This window comes from Neofelis nebulosa, chromosome 1, assembly GCF_028018385.1.
Source record: "Neofelis nebulosa isolate mNeoNeb1 chromosome 1, mNeoNeb1.pri, whole genome shotgun sequence".
Lineage (NCBI taxonomy): Eukaryota > Metazoa > Chordata > Mammalia > Carnivora > Felidae > Neofelis > Neofelis nebulosa.
In genome coordinates, this window is record NC_080782.1 from 123,634,047 (window position 1) to 123,650,041 (window position 15,995).

Sequence of the window (15,995 nt, forward strand, 5' to 3'; positions counted from 1 at the left end):
ATTTTCTTTGGAGAACTGGCTATTTAAATCTTTCCCCATTTTTTACTTGAATTGTTTGCCTTTTTATTGCTGAGTTATAGGAGCTGTATATATATCCTGGATCCTAGACCATTATCAAATATATAATTTGCAAATATTTTATCTTATTTTGTAGGCTGTCTTTTCAACTTTTTTTTTTTTAATTTTTTTTTCAACGTTTTTTATTTATTTTTGGGACAGAGAGAGACAGAGCATGAACGGGGGAGGGGCAGAGAGAGAGAGGGAGACACAGAATCGGAAACAGGCTCCAGGCTCCGAGCCATCAGCCCAGAGCCTGACGCGGGGCTCAAACTCACGGACCGCGAGATCGTGACCTGGCTGAAGTCGGACGCTCAACCGACTGCGCCACCCAGGCGCCCCTCTTTTCAACTTTTTGATAATGGTTTTTTGATGCAGAAAAGTTTTATTTTTTAATGTTTTTATTTATTTTTGAGAGAGAGACAGAGACAGAGCACGAGTGGGGGAGGGGCAGAGAGAGAGGGAGACAGGATCTGAAGCAGGCTCCAGGCTCTGAGCTGTCCGCACAGGGCCCGAGCCCGATGCAGGGCTAGAACTCTTGAACCACGAGATCATGACCTGAGATGAAGTCTGACACTTTACCGACTGAGCCATCCAGGCGCCCCAATGCAGAAAAGTTTTTAATTTTGATTAAATTCATTTTTTTTCTTTTGTTGTTCTTGCTTTTGGTATCATATCTAAGAATTCATTGCCACATCCACATGATTTTTATTACAGCATATTGTTATAACTGTTCCATTTTGTTATTAGTAGTCGTTAATCTCTTACTGTGCCTAATTTATACATTAAACTTCACCATATTTACGTGTAGGAAAAAACACTATATATAGGGTTCAGAACTATTTATGTTTTCGGCATCTACTGGGGGTCTTGGACTATATCCTCCATAAATAAGGATGGGGAGACTACTGTATTCATGTTTTTATTGTTCTATCTGTTCCATAAATGCTATACTAAATGTGAATAATCAAACAGGTGTGATCCTTTGCTAGAAAGGATCCTTGGTGAAAAACCATCGAGTGGCTGGTCATATAATAAAGAATATATCCAGTCTTTTTTTTTTTTTTTTTTAATTTTCCAGTCCTTTTTTTTTTTTTTTTTAATGTTTATTCATTTTTGAGAGAGAGAGACAGAGCATGAGCAGGGGAGGGGCAGAAAGAGAGGAAGATACAGAACTCAAAGGCTCCAGCCTCTGCACTGTCAGCACAGAGCCCACTATGGGGCTCAAACTCAGAAACCACGAGATAATGACCTGAGCTGAAGATGGACCTTAACCAGCTGAGCCACCCAGGCACCTCAGGAGTATAGCAGGTCTTTGTCTCCAGTTGCAGGAGCAGAGCTCCAAAAACCTTTGGAATTTTTTGAAGGATAAGAATCTCTCTGTCATGCTAATGAGGTGACTTCTGGCTGGATTCCTAGATAGCTTCAGGATGGAGGAAGCTGCACACCAGAAAATTCAACCATGTAATTGGCTGGAGTTGAGTTCAATCATATAGCCTATGATTTAATCAAACATGCCTACACAATGAAATCTCAATTAAAAAACCCAAACCAAACCAAAACAAAACAAACCCTCTGAACAGTGAGGCTCAGGGAGCTTCCTGGTTGGTGAACACACTGATGTGCTGGGAGGGTGGCACACCCTGACTCCACAGGGACAGGAGTTCCTTTGCTCAGAACTCTTCCAGACCTTGCCCTATGTACCTCTTCATCTGATTGTTCATGTGTATCTTTTATAATAAAGAGGTAATCATAAGTAGAGCACTTTCTTGAGTTCTGTGAGCATTCTGGTGAATTACTGAGCCTGAAGGGTGGTCAGTCATCAGAACCCCAAATCTGGGGCACCTAGGTGGCTCAGTCAGTTAAGTGTCCAACGCTTGATTTCAGCTCAGGGCATGATCTTACGGTTCTTGATGAGGACCTTGCATTTTAACTTGTGGGAGCTGCTGCTAATTCCAGGTAGTTAGTGTCAAAATTGGATTGAAATATAGGACCCCAGCTGGTGTCAGAAAATTTGTTGCAGATACAATAAGGATAATGCCTTCCTTAGTTCTATAAGTCATTCCAGCAAAGAATGGAACCTGCAGGAAGAGTGGGAACACCTGAAAATGTAGCTAACTGGTCAGAGGGAAGAAGGACTGGGGACCCCAAGCTTATGACTAGTGTCTGTAGTAAAGGCAATCTTATAGAAATTGTGCTCTTAGCTGTGAAGTTTGGGCAAACTCTGCATATTTGCTGACAGAAGTCATTTCATCTCTGTGTGGAACATCATTCAGTCATAGGAAGGTTAGTACCGATGCATGCTACAGCATGGATGAACCTTGAAAACATTATGGCAAGAGTGGGAGAGAGCCAAAGCATAAGAGACTGTTAAAAACTGAGAACAAACTGAGGGTTGATGGGGGGTGGGAGGGAGGGCAGGGTGGGTGATGGGTATTGAGGAGGGCACCTTTTGGGATGAGCACTGGGTGTTGTATGGAAACCAATTTGACAGTAAATTTCATATATTAAAAAATAAATAAATAAATAAATAAATAAAAAAAAGAAAACATTATGCCAAGTGAAAGAAGTCAGTCCCTAAAAGAACACACACTGTGTGATTCCATTTTTTTATTTTAACATTTTTTAAGATTTTATTTTTTTAATGTTTATTTTGAGAGAGAGAGAGAAAGCATGAGTGCGTGTGTGAGCGGGGGTAGGGGGACAAAGAGAGAGGGAGAGAGAGGATCCCAAGCAGGCTCCTCACTGTGGGCACAGAGCCCACCGCAGAACTCAAACCCACAAATCCGATTTTGGCTCAGGTCATGATTTCACAGTTGGTGAGTTTGAGCCCCATGTCGGGCTCTGTGCTGACAGCTCAGAGCCTGGAACCTCCTTCAGATTTTGTGTCTCCCTCTCTCTCTGTCCCTCCCCTGCTCACACTCTGTCTCCCTCTCTCAGAAATAAATAAACATTAAAATTGGGTGTGGTGATAGTTACACATTATCTGCAAACATACTAAGGTATGTTTGAAATAAACACTTTAAATGGGTGAATTGTATGGTATATGAACTATATCTTAACAAAGCTGTCATTTAAAAAAAGGTAGTTATCTTATAAATATATGCTGAAAAAGCTATAGATGAAATAGACAGTGTCTAGGATTTGCTTCAAAAGAATCCATAGGGGATGGGAAGGGGAAAGGAAGAAATAAGACTGGTCATAAGTTGGTAATTGCCGAAGCTGGGTGCTTGGAGGCTCATCATACTTTCTCTTTGCAGGTATATGTGTTTGACCCTTTTCAAAAGAGGGGGAAAAAAAAGAAGAATCCCATGCAACATTCTGATTCACTCAGAAAAGAGGGGACTATCACCTCCTTTGATAAGTTGTTATTTAGAGGCCCTACCCAGAGCCTGCAGATCAGGGAGATGAATTATTGAGGGGAATCTGAGAAGCATAGAAGCCATGGAGTGTGGAGAGGTAGCAAGCGCAGAGGCTGGTTTGGGCCAGGGCAGCTCAGTGCCCCCAGCCCTCATGGACAACCCCCAGGCCAGGCTGACTGTGGTGGTAGAAGTTGAGAGTGGAAGAGAATCAGGTGAGAAGAAGGCCTTACACATTCACTCTTGGAAGTAAGGCAGCCTGGGGGAGCCTCCTGGGAGAGGGGAAGCCAAGGCCATTTTACAGCCTTAGCTGCTGCAGATGCTTTTTGAGGAAGCTCCGCCTCTCAGGGGGTCTGATCCTGTGCTCAGTACTCTAGGTTAGGAAACTGAGGCCAAAGTCGAGGGCAGGACTTAGGCACGGGAGTTAATATACAGTCCATCCTTCTCAGGCCCTGAGGACACATGTTGCCCCACACTGCTTCTGGAGGGGCCCCAGAGCATCTGCCTGCTTCAGCCGGAGACTCTAGACTCTCAGGTAGAAATGGGACGGGGTGCGGGTGAGGCCCTGGGAGATGGGAGTGACAATGCTGAGCCCAGTCTTCCCCTGCAGGAACAATGCATCACCTTTGACAGAGTCCTGGGCTCTGATGCTGCTCAGGTAGGGGGTGTTGTAGGGAAACGGGAGGAGGATGGGAAGCTCAGGCGTCTGGATCCTGGAGTGCTAAGGGTTTCCCAAGCCCATGGCTCAGGCAGGCTGGGTCAGGGCACCTGTGACTGGGGGATATGCCTGTGTCCCCTGCAGGAGGCTGAGCAGGAGCTGCTAGCACGAGTCCAGTCCACACTAGGCTTGGTGGCCCGAGGGTACAGTGTGTCCCTACTGCTTCGGGGTCGGGAAACAGAGACACCTCGGCTTGTACCTCAGGTGAGTCCTGGGGGAGCTACCAAGCATAGGTCTCATGAGGCTCAGGTGTTGTTTCCTCCAGGAGACCTTTGAGAAACTTCCCTTCCCCTCCCTAGCGGACTGGGCCCATAGGGTGAGGGTCAAGACGGGGTGGTGTGCAAACATGAAATATCCAGCAAGGTCTAATATTCACAGTTTTTCATAATACCGATAATAAACTTGAAAGTTTTGTTTTCAGGGCTTCGTCAAAATGCCCCCAAGTCAAAATAGCTGCCTCAGAACTTCATCATAGGCAGGCCCCTGTTTTAGGAAACAGCAGGTCTCATTGAAAATGTCTACTCATTTGACTGGCTCGCTGTGAACCGTGAGGGCTGGGGCTGTTTCTGTCTTGGACACTGTGTCCCTGTGTCCTCAGCACGTAGCATAGAACCGGGCATAGACTTCACCGTCACGAAACTGTTGAAGGACAGATTTATCCTTTCTCCATCCCTACTGAACCCCTTTCTCCACTTTAGCTGTTGCAGATGCTGTTTGAGGAAACTCTGGCCCACAGGGGCGCTGTTCCTGGGGTTAGCACCCTTAGCCTGGTGCAGGTGAGACCCTGCATGGAGGGGAGCCCTGGGAACCAATGGTGGTGCTGTGGAAAGGGCCTGAAACTCGCAGGCAGCCAGAAGAGACTGAGTCTAGCCTCATCTGCCACTGACCAGTGTGGGCTTGCCTCTCTGAGGTCTCCTATTTCCTGCCTGAAATGGCTGAATGTTGGTGCCCTGGTTGACTCAAGGAGCCCCAGCAGGAGGATCTTGTGAGATGAGGTCTGGGAAAGGCTGTTTGTAACTGGTGTTGTGCTTGTGTGATTGCAGCTCAGCCCCAGTGGGAGGACTCAGGACCTGCTCTCTCCAGGGAGAGAGAACCTATCGGTGTTAGACGTGTCCCCTTTGGGCTTGTGAGTCTCCAGGGGCCAAAGGGATCTGAGGGTGCTTGTTTTAAGGCAGGGCTGAAACCCCCAAACTCAGCCGTGGGAGGTTTCTCCCCACTGCCATGCAGAAGGGAAGCTCTGCACTTGGGGTTGTGCTCATCACACCCACTCATCATCTTCCCTGCAGCTCGTATCCCCAGCCCTCTCACTCTTCTTACCCTATCCATCTACACTTCTTCCACTCAGTCATTACCATCTGGGTGATGTGAGCATCTCGTTGAGCAGAACTGGGCAGCTGACAGGAGAAAAAAGATGATGAAGATGAGAGGCTTTCAGGGGATATACTGAGCTTGGAACCTTGGGGATGGTTCTTACAGGCTCTTGGGACCCCAATGGACTCCCCATGCAGAGGTTCTGGGGGGCTGGACAGAACCCCAGAACCTTTTAGGAGGTGCTTAGGAGTTGAGCTCGTCTCCCCATCCTCCAGGGTGGTAGAAAATGCCAGTGAGGTGGAGGTGTCCGACTCAAGAGCTGCCTCAGAGCTGTACTTACAAGCTGCAGGGGATGAAGGCAGGTGAGGACAGGAGGGCACCTGTCACCCCCAACCCCTATCCCTTAGGCATTTGGTCTCATCCTACCCTGTCCTCCACAGGGCCTGCTCTCTGCTCACTGTCACCATGTCCTGCCCAGGGCCTGACCCTCCCGAGGGGCCTGGGACCCGGGGTATGTGGCGAGGGGCCTTGAGGATCCTGCAGCTCCCCAGAGACCTGTAAGTCTGATGGAATCTTCTGACTGCTTTAGGGAACAGGGTGGGGGTGTGGCTGAAGTATGGATGCAGAGACCCAGGGCAGCCTCAGAGTCTCATTTCCTCACCTCTGACATGGTGAAGGACTCCCTCCTTTAGCATTTCTTTTTTTTTTTTTTTTAATTTTTTTAATGTTTATTTATTTTTGACAGAGAGAGAGAGACAGAGCATGAGCTGGGGAGGGGCAGAGAGAGATAGGGAGACACAGAATCTGAAGCAGGCTCCAGGCCTGTGCTGTCAGCACGGAGCCCAACTCGGGGCTCAAACTCACAGACCATGAGATCATGACCTTTGCTGAAGTCGGATGCTCAACCAGCTGAGCCACCCAGGTGCCCCATCCTTTAGCATTTCTTATGAGGCAGGTCTACCAGCAATGAACTCCCTCAGCTTTTACTAATCTGGGAATACCTTAATTTCTCACACGTTCTTGAAGGATAGTTTTGCCAGATATGGAATTCTTAGTTGACACACTTTATTTTCCCAGCATTATTTTTAGAGAGAGAAAGAGAGCAAGCAGGGGAGAGGGGCAGAGTGACAGAGAGAGAGATGGAGGGAGGGAGAGAGGGAAGGAGAATCCCAAGCAGCTTCCACACTGATGTGGGGCTCCATCCCACGACCCTGCAATCATGACCTGAGCTGAAAGCAAGAGTTGGATGCTCAGCCGACTGAGCCACTCAGACACCCCTTTCAGCACTTTAAATATGTCATCTCACTGCATTCTGGTCTCCATAATTTCTTTCTTCCTTTTTTTTTTTTTTAAGATTTTATTTTTAAGTAATCTCTACATACAACATGGGGCTCGAACTCACAACCTGGAGATCAAGAGTTACATGCTGTACTGACTAAGTCAGCCAGGCACTAATGGCTTCCACAATTCATGATGAGAAACTGGTTTTCATTCTTATGGAGGATCACTCGTACCATCACAAGTTGCTTCTCTTACTCTGTTTTCAAGATTCTCTCTTTGGCTTTTGGTGGTTTGATTACAATGTGTCTTGGCATGAATCTCTTTGAGTTTATCCTTCTTGAAATTTGTTGAGCTTCTTGGATGTATAGATTCATGTCTTTCATAAATTTGGGGAATTTTTGAGCACTATTTCTTTGAATATTCCTTCTGCCCCTTTTTCCCTCTCTTCTCCCTCTGACAGTCTCATTCTGCATGTATTTATACACTTCATGCATCCACTGGCCCCTTGGGCTCATTTTCCTTCATTCTTTTTTCTTTTTGCATAATTTTTTTGACCTATTTTCAACTTTGCTGAGATTCTTTCTTGTGCCCACTCAAATCTGCTCTCTAGGGAATTTATGAGTTCAGTTACTATACTTTTCAGCTCCAGAATTTCTACTTGGTTCCTGTTTTATTTTATTTTATTTTATTTTATTTTATTTTATTTTATTTTATTTTATTTTTTAATTTTTATTTTAAAGTAAGCTCTACACCCAGTGTGGGGCACAAACTCACAACCCCAAGATCAAGAGTCACATGCTCCCCTTGCTAAGCCAGGCAGACACCCCTCTTTTTGGTTCCTTTTTATAATTTCTGTGCTTCTATTCGTACTTTCTATTCATTGAGACATCATTTTCTTGATTTCCTTTACTTTTCTGAGCATATTTAAGATAGTTGGATTAAAGTCTTTAGTGAATCCAATGTCTGTGCTTCCTCAAGGACAGTTTCTATTAATTTTTTTTTCCCCTGTGGGTGGGCCATGCATCTTTATTTGCATGCCGGATATTTTTTTGGTTGGAAACTGCCCAATTTGAGAATTTTTATTTTTGTAAAGATTATATTCTTCATTATGTTGGTCTCTTACATCTCCATTTCTTTTCCTTAGGCTCTGACATTTTGGATATGATAATGGGGGAACTCTGAAAAAGAGATTCCCCATCCCCTCTAGGGTTTGCATTGTTGCTTGCTGTGGGCTGCAACTATCTGTTTGCTTAGTTACTTTCCAAACAATTTTTGCAAAGGCTGGATTCTTTGTTGCCACTGAAGTCTCCATTCTGTCATCTCAGTGGTTAGCTAGTGACCTGACATAGAATTCCTTACTCTACTGGGACAAAAACATTTTTTATTAAAGGAATAAAAAGAGAAAGAAAAAAAAAATTAAAAAATCTCCAGCTTTCCATAGATTGGTTCTGTGTTGGGTCAGTCCTTCTATGCTTCACCATTCCACTTACATCTCTGCCTTAGCCTTACTTCCTGCTTACAGTGAGCTTAAAAAAACAGAGATGAAAACTTGCCATCTTCTCAGGTCTTTTCTAAGCCTGCATCCTGCTCCGGGCATGTGTGTGGCTTTCTAGATTCCTTGGTGCATGGGGGAATTTTCCTTATCCCCCCCCCCCCCCCCCCCACCGCAATCTGACTCCCCAACTTTTCTTCCCAGTCTTTCCATGCATCTGTTGTTTGCCCCAACTGTTATTTTTGCTTGTTCTTTCATCTTTTCAACGTTTTGAGCGACTATCATCTAGGATAGCTGCTCTGCCCTGAGAGAGTTCCAAGGTAAGGGAAACAAAAGGAAGCCCTTTTTGTCAGTCCTCTGGGGGGAACCCTAGACAGTGAAAACAACAAACACAGTTCCTTGGGAACAAAATCTACTCTGCTCCCTCCAGAGCCAAGCACCCCACCACCAGAAACATGGGCTATTGTCCTCAAGACAACTTCTGTGCTGGGGAGGAGGTTGGGGCTAGGTTAAGTTAAAACACCACAAAGATCTCAACATATTTAAGTTGCTTTCTCCTGGGTAAGCATTCACTTGGTTGTAGTAAACCTTTCACTGTCCCCCAGAGTTCCTGTAAGGTTGATCCTGACCATTTTTTCCACATGTTGCTGAAAAAGGACAGATCCCCAGAGTTCCATACTCTGCCATTTTTGTGGATGTCACTTTGCTTTGCCATTTTAAATTGGGTGATTAGGGGTACCTGGCTGGCTCAGTTGGCAGGGCATGTGACTCTTAAAGAAAAAAAAAATTTTAACATTTATTTATTTTTGAGAGACAGAGCAGGAGGAGGAGAGGGAGACACAGAATCCAAAGCAGGCTCCAGGCTCTGAGCTGTCAGCACAAACCCTGACGTGGGGCTAAAACTCACAAACCGTGAGATCATGACTTGAGCTGAAGTCGGATGCTTAACCAACTGAGCCACCCTGGTACCCCAGGGCATATGACTCTTGATCTCAGGATCGTGAGTTCAAGCCCCACGTTGGATGTGTTGCCTACTTTAAAAATAAATAAATAAAAAATAAATTGGGTGATTAGTCTTCTATCACTGAGGTGTAAGAGCTCTTTAAATATTCTGGATGGGGCGCCCGGGTGGCTCAGTTGGTTCTCACAGTTCATGAGTTTGAGTCCCTTACCAGGTGAGCTCGAGCCCTGCTTCAGGCTCTGCACAGTGCAGAGCCTGCATGGGATTCTCTCTCTCTCCCTCTCTCTGCCCCTCAATCTCATGCCCTCTCTCTCTCTCTCTAAAAAATAAAAATAAACAAATAAAAATAGCATACATACATACATACATACATACATACATACATAAATGTATGTTCTGGATACAAGTCCCTTATCAGATAGACAAATTAAATTTTGCACTATGAGAATGTATTATTTGTGTAATTAAATAATAAAATTTAAAAAAGGGTCTATGCAAGGTTGCAAATCTGCCTGGTGGTGCACCAAAGTTCTGGAAATTGTCAACCTTTCCATCAGATGTAATTTGGATCAATTTCTTTCCCCATCCACCAGTGGACACCTCCTTTCTTCCTCTCTCCTTCTGGCAGAGATTGCCCCCTGCTGCAGGTGTTGGCTGGTAAGGTTATTGGTGAGGAGGTAGAGGGCTCTCTGCCCTGGATTGTGTCATGGCTCCTGGAAGGAAACAACTACACTGGTCTTCTTCTTCGCCTGGACCCTCAAGGTGGCCTGGGGAAGGGTGTGGGGTTCTTTGGGGAGCTCTGACATCTAACTTATGCCTGACTACCCCTCTCACCAAAACACCTGCAGCCCCAACCCCAGTCCAGAGATAGCCTCACCTCTGGGAGGGTCAAGATTCAGAAAGGTCCCAGTATGGCTAGGTTGTCAAAGTCTGGAAAGGCAGGGCTGATAGTAAAAGCAACCCCTCGCCCTCCAGAGGCTTTCAACAGTTAACCAAGAATTTTCACACTAATACATTTTATTCTTACCACAACCCCATGAGACACATCTAACTTAGGGAGGGAGGCCTAATTTATAAATGAGGAAAGGGAGGATCAGAGAAGGGAAAGAACTTGCCTATTTTCATACACTCATTAAAAATCAGGCCTCTCTGAAATGATATGATGTCAGAGACTTAGGGGAGGTCAAGTGGAGGGTATAGATCAAACAAGAATGGCTGTGAGTTGACAATTATTGAAGCTGAGTGATAAGTAGATTGAATTTCCTATACTTTGTACATGTTTGAAATTTTCTACAATAAAAGTGAAAAGAAAGAAAAAGTCTGGCTCTCCATATCCAAAATTAGTAAGCACACATTAATTTGGCTAACATAATCCCAGACCACACACTGTGCCAGGCCCTGTGGAGTAAGGAAGAAAAATTAGGCCAGTTCATGCCCTTAAGGATAAAGCAGTGAAGGACAAAAGTATGTTTATCCATAGGCCAATTTGGTATCCTGATTAAAGGCACAGGCTTTAATGTCAGACAGAATTGGGCTTAAGTTTTAGCTCTGCCACTCACCAGGGAGTAGCTTGACCTCTCTAAGCTTCATTTGGTTCATCTGGAAAATGTGGGGGTAGGCAGAAAAAATTAGAGTTGCTGCTTCATTGGAGTGTTGTGTGGATAAAAAGAGGTGATCCACAAAAACACTTAACATAGTGCCAAGCCCATGTAAAAGCCTGATAGGTATTAGCTATTTTTTGTAAGTAGTATTAATAAAAATTAAAAGTATTACAGGCAGTGTGCTCTGGAGTCCAGAAGGAGTGATTCACTCCGAGTCTCCCCTTATTAGGTGGCTCCCTGAGCTTACTCAGAGCTGCTCTGTTGGGGGCCTCGGGAAGGAGGATGCAGGTGAAACAGGTGAGGCCTACCCAGTGGGATGCAGTAGAAGAGGCACGGGCCCGCCGGGCAAACCTGAAGAGCCTGCGTTCAGGCCTCCTTGGGGACACCCTCACAGAAAGTGGGCTCAGCCAGCTGGGCAGGGCACTGCGAGAGTTGCGGGTAAGCAAGGTGAGGCCTGGAGGTGCTGAAGAGAGTAGCGGTTGGAGCCTACCTTAAACCCTCTCTCCATAGGTGGTAAAAGCCTGGAGCCAGTGCCCAGGAAGCCAGATGCTCAAAGGGGTCAAAGCTGAGGCTGTGGGGCTCCCAGAACTACAGGTATGTTTTCTGGCTCAACCTCTTAGGAGCCCCATTGATGTCTGCCTTCTCTCCTATTTACAGAGCACTATGAGGAGTCCCTTTCTTTGTTCACTAATTTATTGATTTCCAAACATTTCAGTGACTTCTCAGTGTGTCAGGCATAGTGCCACGTAGGCCCTGGGAAACCCCTGTCCTCATGGAATTTGCAATCTTCTGGAGAGAAGCAATTATAACACCATGATCAGTGCTTTGAAGGCCTTATCAACACAGGGTTCAGTGGGGCATCTAAACACTTCACAGGGGATGTTGATTTCTGAAGGAGGTAGCCAGCAAAGATGAGTGAAGAACAAACATTCCAGGCACAGAAAATAACAGGTCAAGTCTCGGAAGTAAGCAGGGGCTTGATCTCTTTGGGGGACTGCAAGCAGGTCATTTTGCTGTAGGATATTTTGAGGAAGAGTCAAGAGAGAATGACTGAAGAGATAAGTAGGGGCCAGGTCATAAAGGGCTTTGTAAATTTATTGAGATGTTTGGACTTTGTCTTGAAGGTCAAGGGGAAGCCATAAAATTACTTTAAGCAGGGAAAACAGTATTGCTCACATTTTTCAGGTCAGCAAACTGAGGCTCAGAGAAGGGATCTGAGTGTCTCAGGGTCACTGAGATAATCAAAGGCAGCAGAGGTACAAACACCCAAGTCCTTAGGTTCAATATGCTTTTGCATCCGTTTAGAATGCATGGCCTCTCCTGTGCAGAAGGGGGTGCTGTCTTCCAGGATTTGCCAAAGGGTGGTTGGAATGCTGCTTCTGTCCACCTTCTCCTGGTCCTACCCTTTTCATACTTACAACTTGTTTTTACAGCCCTGAACTTCGGGACTTAGGCATGTAAGCTCCCATTTATTGAGCAGCATCTGCTACTGCTTAGCGCTTTGGGTGTCTTATCTCATTTCGTGCTCTCTACAACTTTTTTTTTTTAAAAAGGTTTTATTTATTTTTGAGAAGGGGAGGGAAGGGGCAGAAAGAGAGGGAGACACAGATTCTGAAGCAGGCTCCAAGCTCTGAGCTGTCAGCACAGAACGCAATGCAGGGCTCGAACCCAAGAACCATGAGATCATGACCTGAGCCAAAGTCAGACGCTTAACTGACTGAGCCACCCAGGTGCCCCTCTACAACTTTTTTTTTTTAACGTTTATTTATTTTTGAGACAGAGCATCAACGGGGGAGGGTCAAAGAGAGGGAGACACAGAATTTGAAACAGGCTCCAGGCTCTGAGCTGTCAGCACAGAGCCCGACGCGGGGCTCGAACTCATGGACCGTGAGATCGTGACCTGAGCCGAAGTCGGCTGCTTAACCGACTGAGCCACCCAGGCGCCCCTCTCTACAACTTTTTAAAAATGTTTTTTTGTTTATTTGATTTGTTTTGAGAAAGAGAGAGAGAGAGAGAGAGAGAGCGAGCAGGGGAGGGACAGAGAAAGAGGGGGAAAGAGGATCTGAAGCAGGCTCTGTGCTGATAGCCGATGCAATGTTTGAACTCACAAACCGTGAGATCATGACCTGAAATGAAGTTGGATGCTCAACCAACTGAGCCACCCAGGCACCTCTATAACTTTTATTAGTTCCATTTTACAGGTGAGGGAATGGATTCAAAAGATTAGACACCTGCCTGAGGTTATACAGCTGAGGAAAGGAGGGCCTGAGACTCTGATCTGTCTGATTTCAAAGTCCTGAGCTTAACACGTGCTATTCTAGGAGGAAGGGGATGGAATTCCCATTCTTAATATATTCTCTGCAGGTGATAGATTCAACAGCAAGCCACAGCCCAGGCTTCCAGGGAGAGCCCAAAGGTGGGTTTGGAGCTTGGGGTGGAGCTGGGTGCCCTCCACCTTTGTTGGGCTTAATTGCATTTTCCTCCAGTAGTAGGAGTAACAGCATCTCTAGGACCTGGGCTCCACCAAAAGCATCCTCCTAGGCACTCTGAGGAACAGGTAATACCTCATGTACCCCAGAATAGCTGGAAGCTCTTGGGGGCCTGAAGAGTTGCAGAGCACAGCTAACATGTCTACCGCTTCTGTGCCCCAACATCAGGGACAAATATGGAGCTTCTGACAAAGAGAGGACCTGACAGGCTATGATTCCTAAGAGAGGGGCATGGGAAGGCTGTTTTCCTACTGGGTCACATTAGGAGTATAGGATCCTTAAGGCCTCCCTGGCACCTATTGGCAGAGCCAATACCTTTCTCCCATGGCCCCAAGTCTCTGTCCAGGCTACAGGCTCTTACAGGACAGTTAGGTTCCAGACGTAGTTGTAGGAACAGCCCTGGTGGTGGGGTTCTGTTGGAAAGTTGGGCACCGTATCCCGAGGCTGTGGCACACACAGACTTCTGGCTGAGCCTAAACTAATGCCATGTAGGCCTGGCACGCCCCAGATGTGGCCCTGCAGTTCTTCTTGGCCCAGGCACAGAGGAAGAGACTTCAAGAACAGCACCAGATATGGATCCAAGAGGAACTGAAGCGGTTGGAACAGGAGGAGGAAGAGGTGGAAGGTGACCAGGTCAAAGGCCTGGTGGCCGGAAAGGAGGTGAGGAGGGTCAAGTAGGGGACTTGAGGCTTCTTCTAATTGGTTCAGGCATTGTGTTGGGGACTGGAATCCAGCCTCAGTCACAACAGACTGGGCCATACCCTCTCTCATGGTCCTCATAGCTTTATGGGGGACAGATGTAGCAATTTTCAGGGCTAAGTGCAGTGATGCAGGGAGCTAGGGGCTTGTGGGGACAAAGAAGAGTGCCTGACTCAGGCAGGAGAGGAGCAAAGATGGCATCTAGGCTGAGACTTGAAAAACAAATCAGCCAGAGGAATTCACTAGACTGAACTCCATGTGTGAAGTTCATACGCATCACATAGAGGCACTGAATATACTTGTTTGCCCAAATTAGGAAACAAAACTTGTGAGCGTGAGGGGATGGGAGGATACGTTCTGAGGACTATGGTTTATGAGCAAAGGTCCAGAGGGAAGCAATGGCAAAGTACAGTCTGGGTACTGCAGATTGTCCATCTGGGGGGCCCCGGCAGGTACATGGTCAGAGATGAGGCTAAAGAGACCAGTGTGTGCCATGCCTCTGAATTTGGACTTTACCCTAAGAATGACAGTGAACCATTGAAGGGCATGTGTCATCTCAGTTCTGTCCCTCACTAGCCATGCAAATTTGGGCAGGTTAGGTCACTTCTCTGATTCATGGTTTCCAAATCTAACTACCAGATTTGGAAAACTAAAATGGCAACCACTTTCCTCCCCTGGGTTTCATTGGCTAAAATGAATACACATGAAGTGTTTAGGAACAAAGCCTGGCACACAGGTGGCACTGAACAAAGAATATGTATTATCACTGAAGGCCTTCGAGAGGCAGAGATGGCACCGGGAGCAGACACTATGGAGACTCCAGATGGAGGCCCTTCAGGCAGAGCGGGACACTGCAGAGCAGGACCTCATGGCCCTCTATGACGTGCACGTGCAGGCTGCCCGGGCTCGGACATGCCATACACTGCAGGTCAGTGGGGACAGAAGGCAGGCCTTGAAATAGTTCCAAGGCTGACTGACAAGCATCTCTGAATCTGGGCACAGGTATTTCGAGCCTGGCGAGGGCTGTGGGAGGAGCAGACCATGACCACAGAACATCACCACCGCAGCCTGCTGGCTGGTATCCTGCAAGACACGCTCCAACTGGCCACACAGAACCAGGAGCTTCAAGCCCAGAACCAGCAGCTTCAGCAGGGTATAGGCTAGGCTGGGGCCAGTCGTGCTGGATGGCTGCCCTGGGAAGAAGTCTGGTGATCAGTAGTCTTTCGGGGTCAGCTGCTTCTCTCTTCATTCTTCACTGTCCCAGAAGGGAGAGGGAGCTGGGATAACTACGTTAACCTTCACTATGGATAATGAACGATACCACTAACCAGGTCTCGTTGTGTCAGTCCCTGCTAGGTACCTAATATCCACCTCTTCATTTTAGCCTTTTTCACTACCCTATGTAGTAGGTGCCACTTGACCCCCATTTCAGAGGTAAGGCAACTAAAGCTAGGAGAGGTTAAGTAACTGCCCAAGGACAAGTCTGCTAAGTCACAGAGCCAGAATTCAAATTCAAGCCTGTTAGAACTATAGTTCTACACCGCACATGTGGTGGTTCACAAACTGAAGTGTGCAGCAGAATCACTTAGAGAGCTTATTAAAGAAAAAAGATTCCCAAACCCTACTCTCCCAGATTCTTCAATAGGTCTGCAGTGTGCGTGTGCGTGTGCGTAAGCTTACTAGGTATGCTCCCATGGGAGCAAGGCCTGATGTTCCTCTGGCCATGAGAAGAGATGGCAGGAAGGAGTATCAGTGAGGGAACCAGAGGAAATAAGAATCAAAACCATATTGAATCCATGAGTTCTCTAGCCTAAAACTTGGTTTGTCCTGCCAGGCCCAGCCAGGACCTTCTATTCCCAAGAGTCCCTCCAAATTCTCCAGGGCCCAGGTTTCGTGCTTTAGAGAAATTTGAAAAGTTGTGACAGAACAGTCTCCACTCCATGGAGCCCTCAAAGGAAATAATGCTCCTAGCAATAGATAGAAGTCTTTTCTCCTAGTCTATCAGTTACTCGAGGATTAAGACATTC

General features: G+C 46.4%; 1 protein-coding gene across 1 annotated transcript; it reads left to right on the plus strand.

The window, feature by feature from the left end:
- The first annotated feature begins 3,501 nt into the window (after nt 1-3,501).
- On the plus strand, nt 3,502-15,961 carry LOC131518887 (uncharacterized). The gene is made up of 16 exons (XM_058741399.1): nt 3,502-3,603; nt 3,832-3,951; nt 4,027-4,074; nt 4,219-4,338; nt 4,833-4,910; nt 5,178-5,260; nt 5,721-5,807; nt 5,886-6,002; nt 9,808-9,941; nt 11,010-11,218; nt 11,291-11,374; nt 13,145-13,196; nt 13,270-13,337; nt 13,762-13,929; nt 14,741-14,896; nt 14,971-15,961. The coding sequence occupies exons 1-16, from the start codon at nt 3,502-3,504 to the stop codon at nt 15,130-15,132; spliced, it is 1,788 nt and encodes a 595-aa protein (XP_058597382.1). The 3' UTR covers nt 15,133-15,961.
- Nucleotides 15,962-15,995: the final 34 nt, after the last annotated feature.

What these genes read in the sequence shown, in the direction of transcription:
- LOC131518887 (XM_058741399.1), top strand. Translation starts at nt 3,502, where the DNA reads ATGGAGTGTGGAGAGGTAGCAAGCGCAGAGGCTGGTTTGGGCCAGGGC. An exon ending in GCACCCTTAGCCTGGTGCAG is followed by an intron (nt 4,911 to 5,177) that starts GTGAGACCCTGC and finishes GTGTGATTGCAG; the next exon opens with CTCAGCCCCAGTGGGAGGAC. An exon ending in CTGCAGCTCCCCAGAGACCT is followed by an intron (nt 6,003 to 9,807) that starts GTAAGTCTGATG and finishes TCCTTCTGGCAG; the next exon opens with AGATTGCCCCCTGCTGCAGG.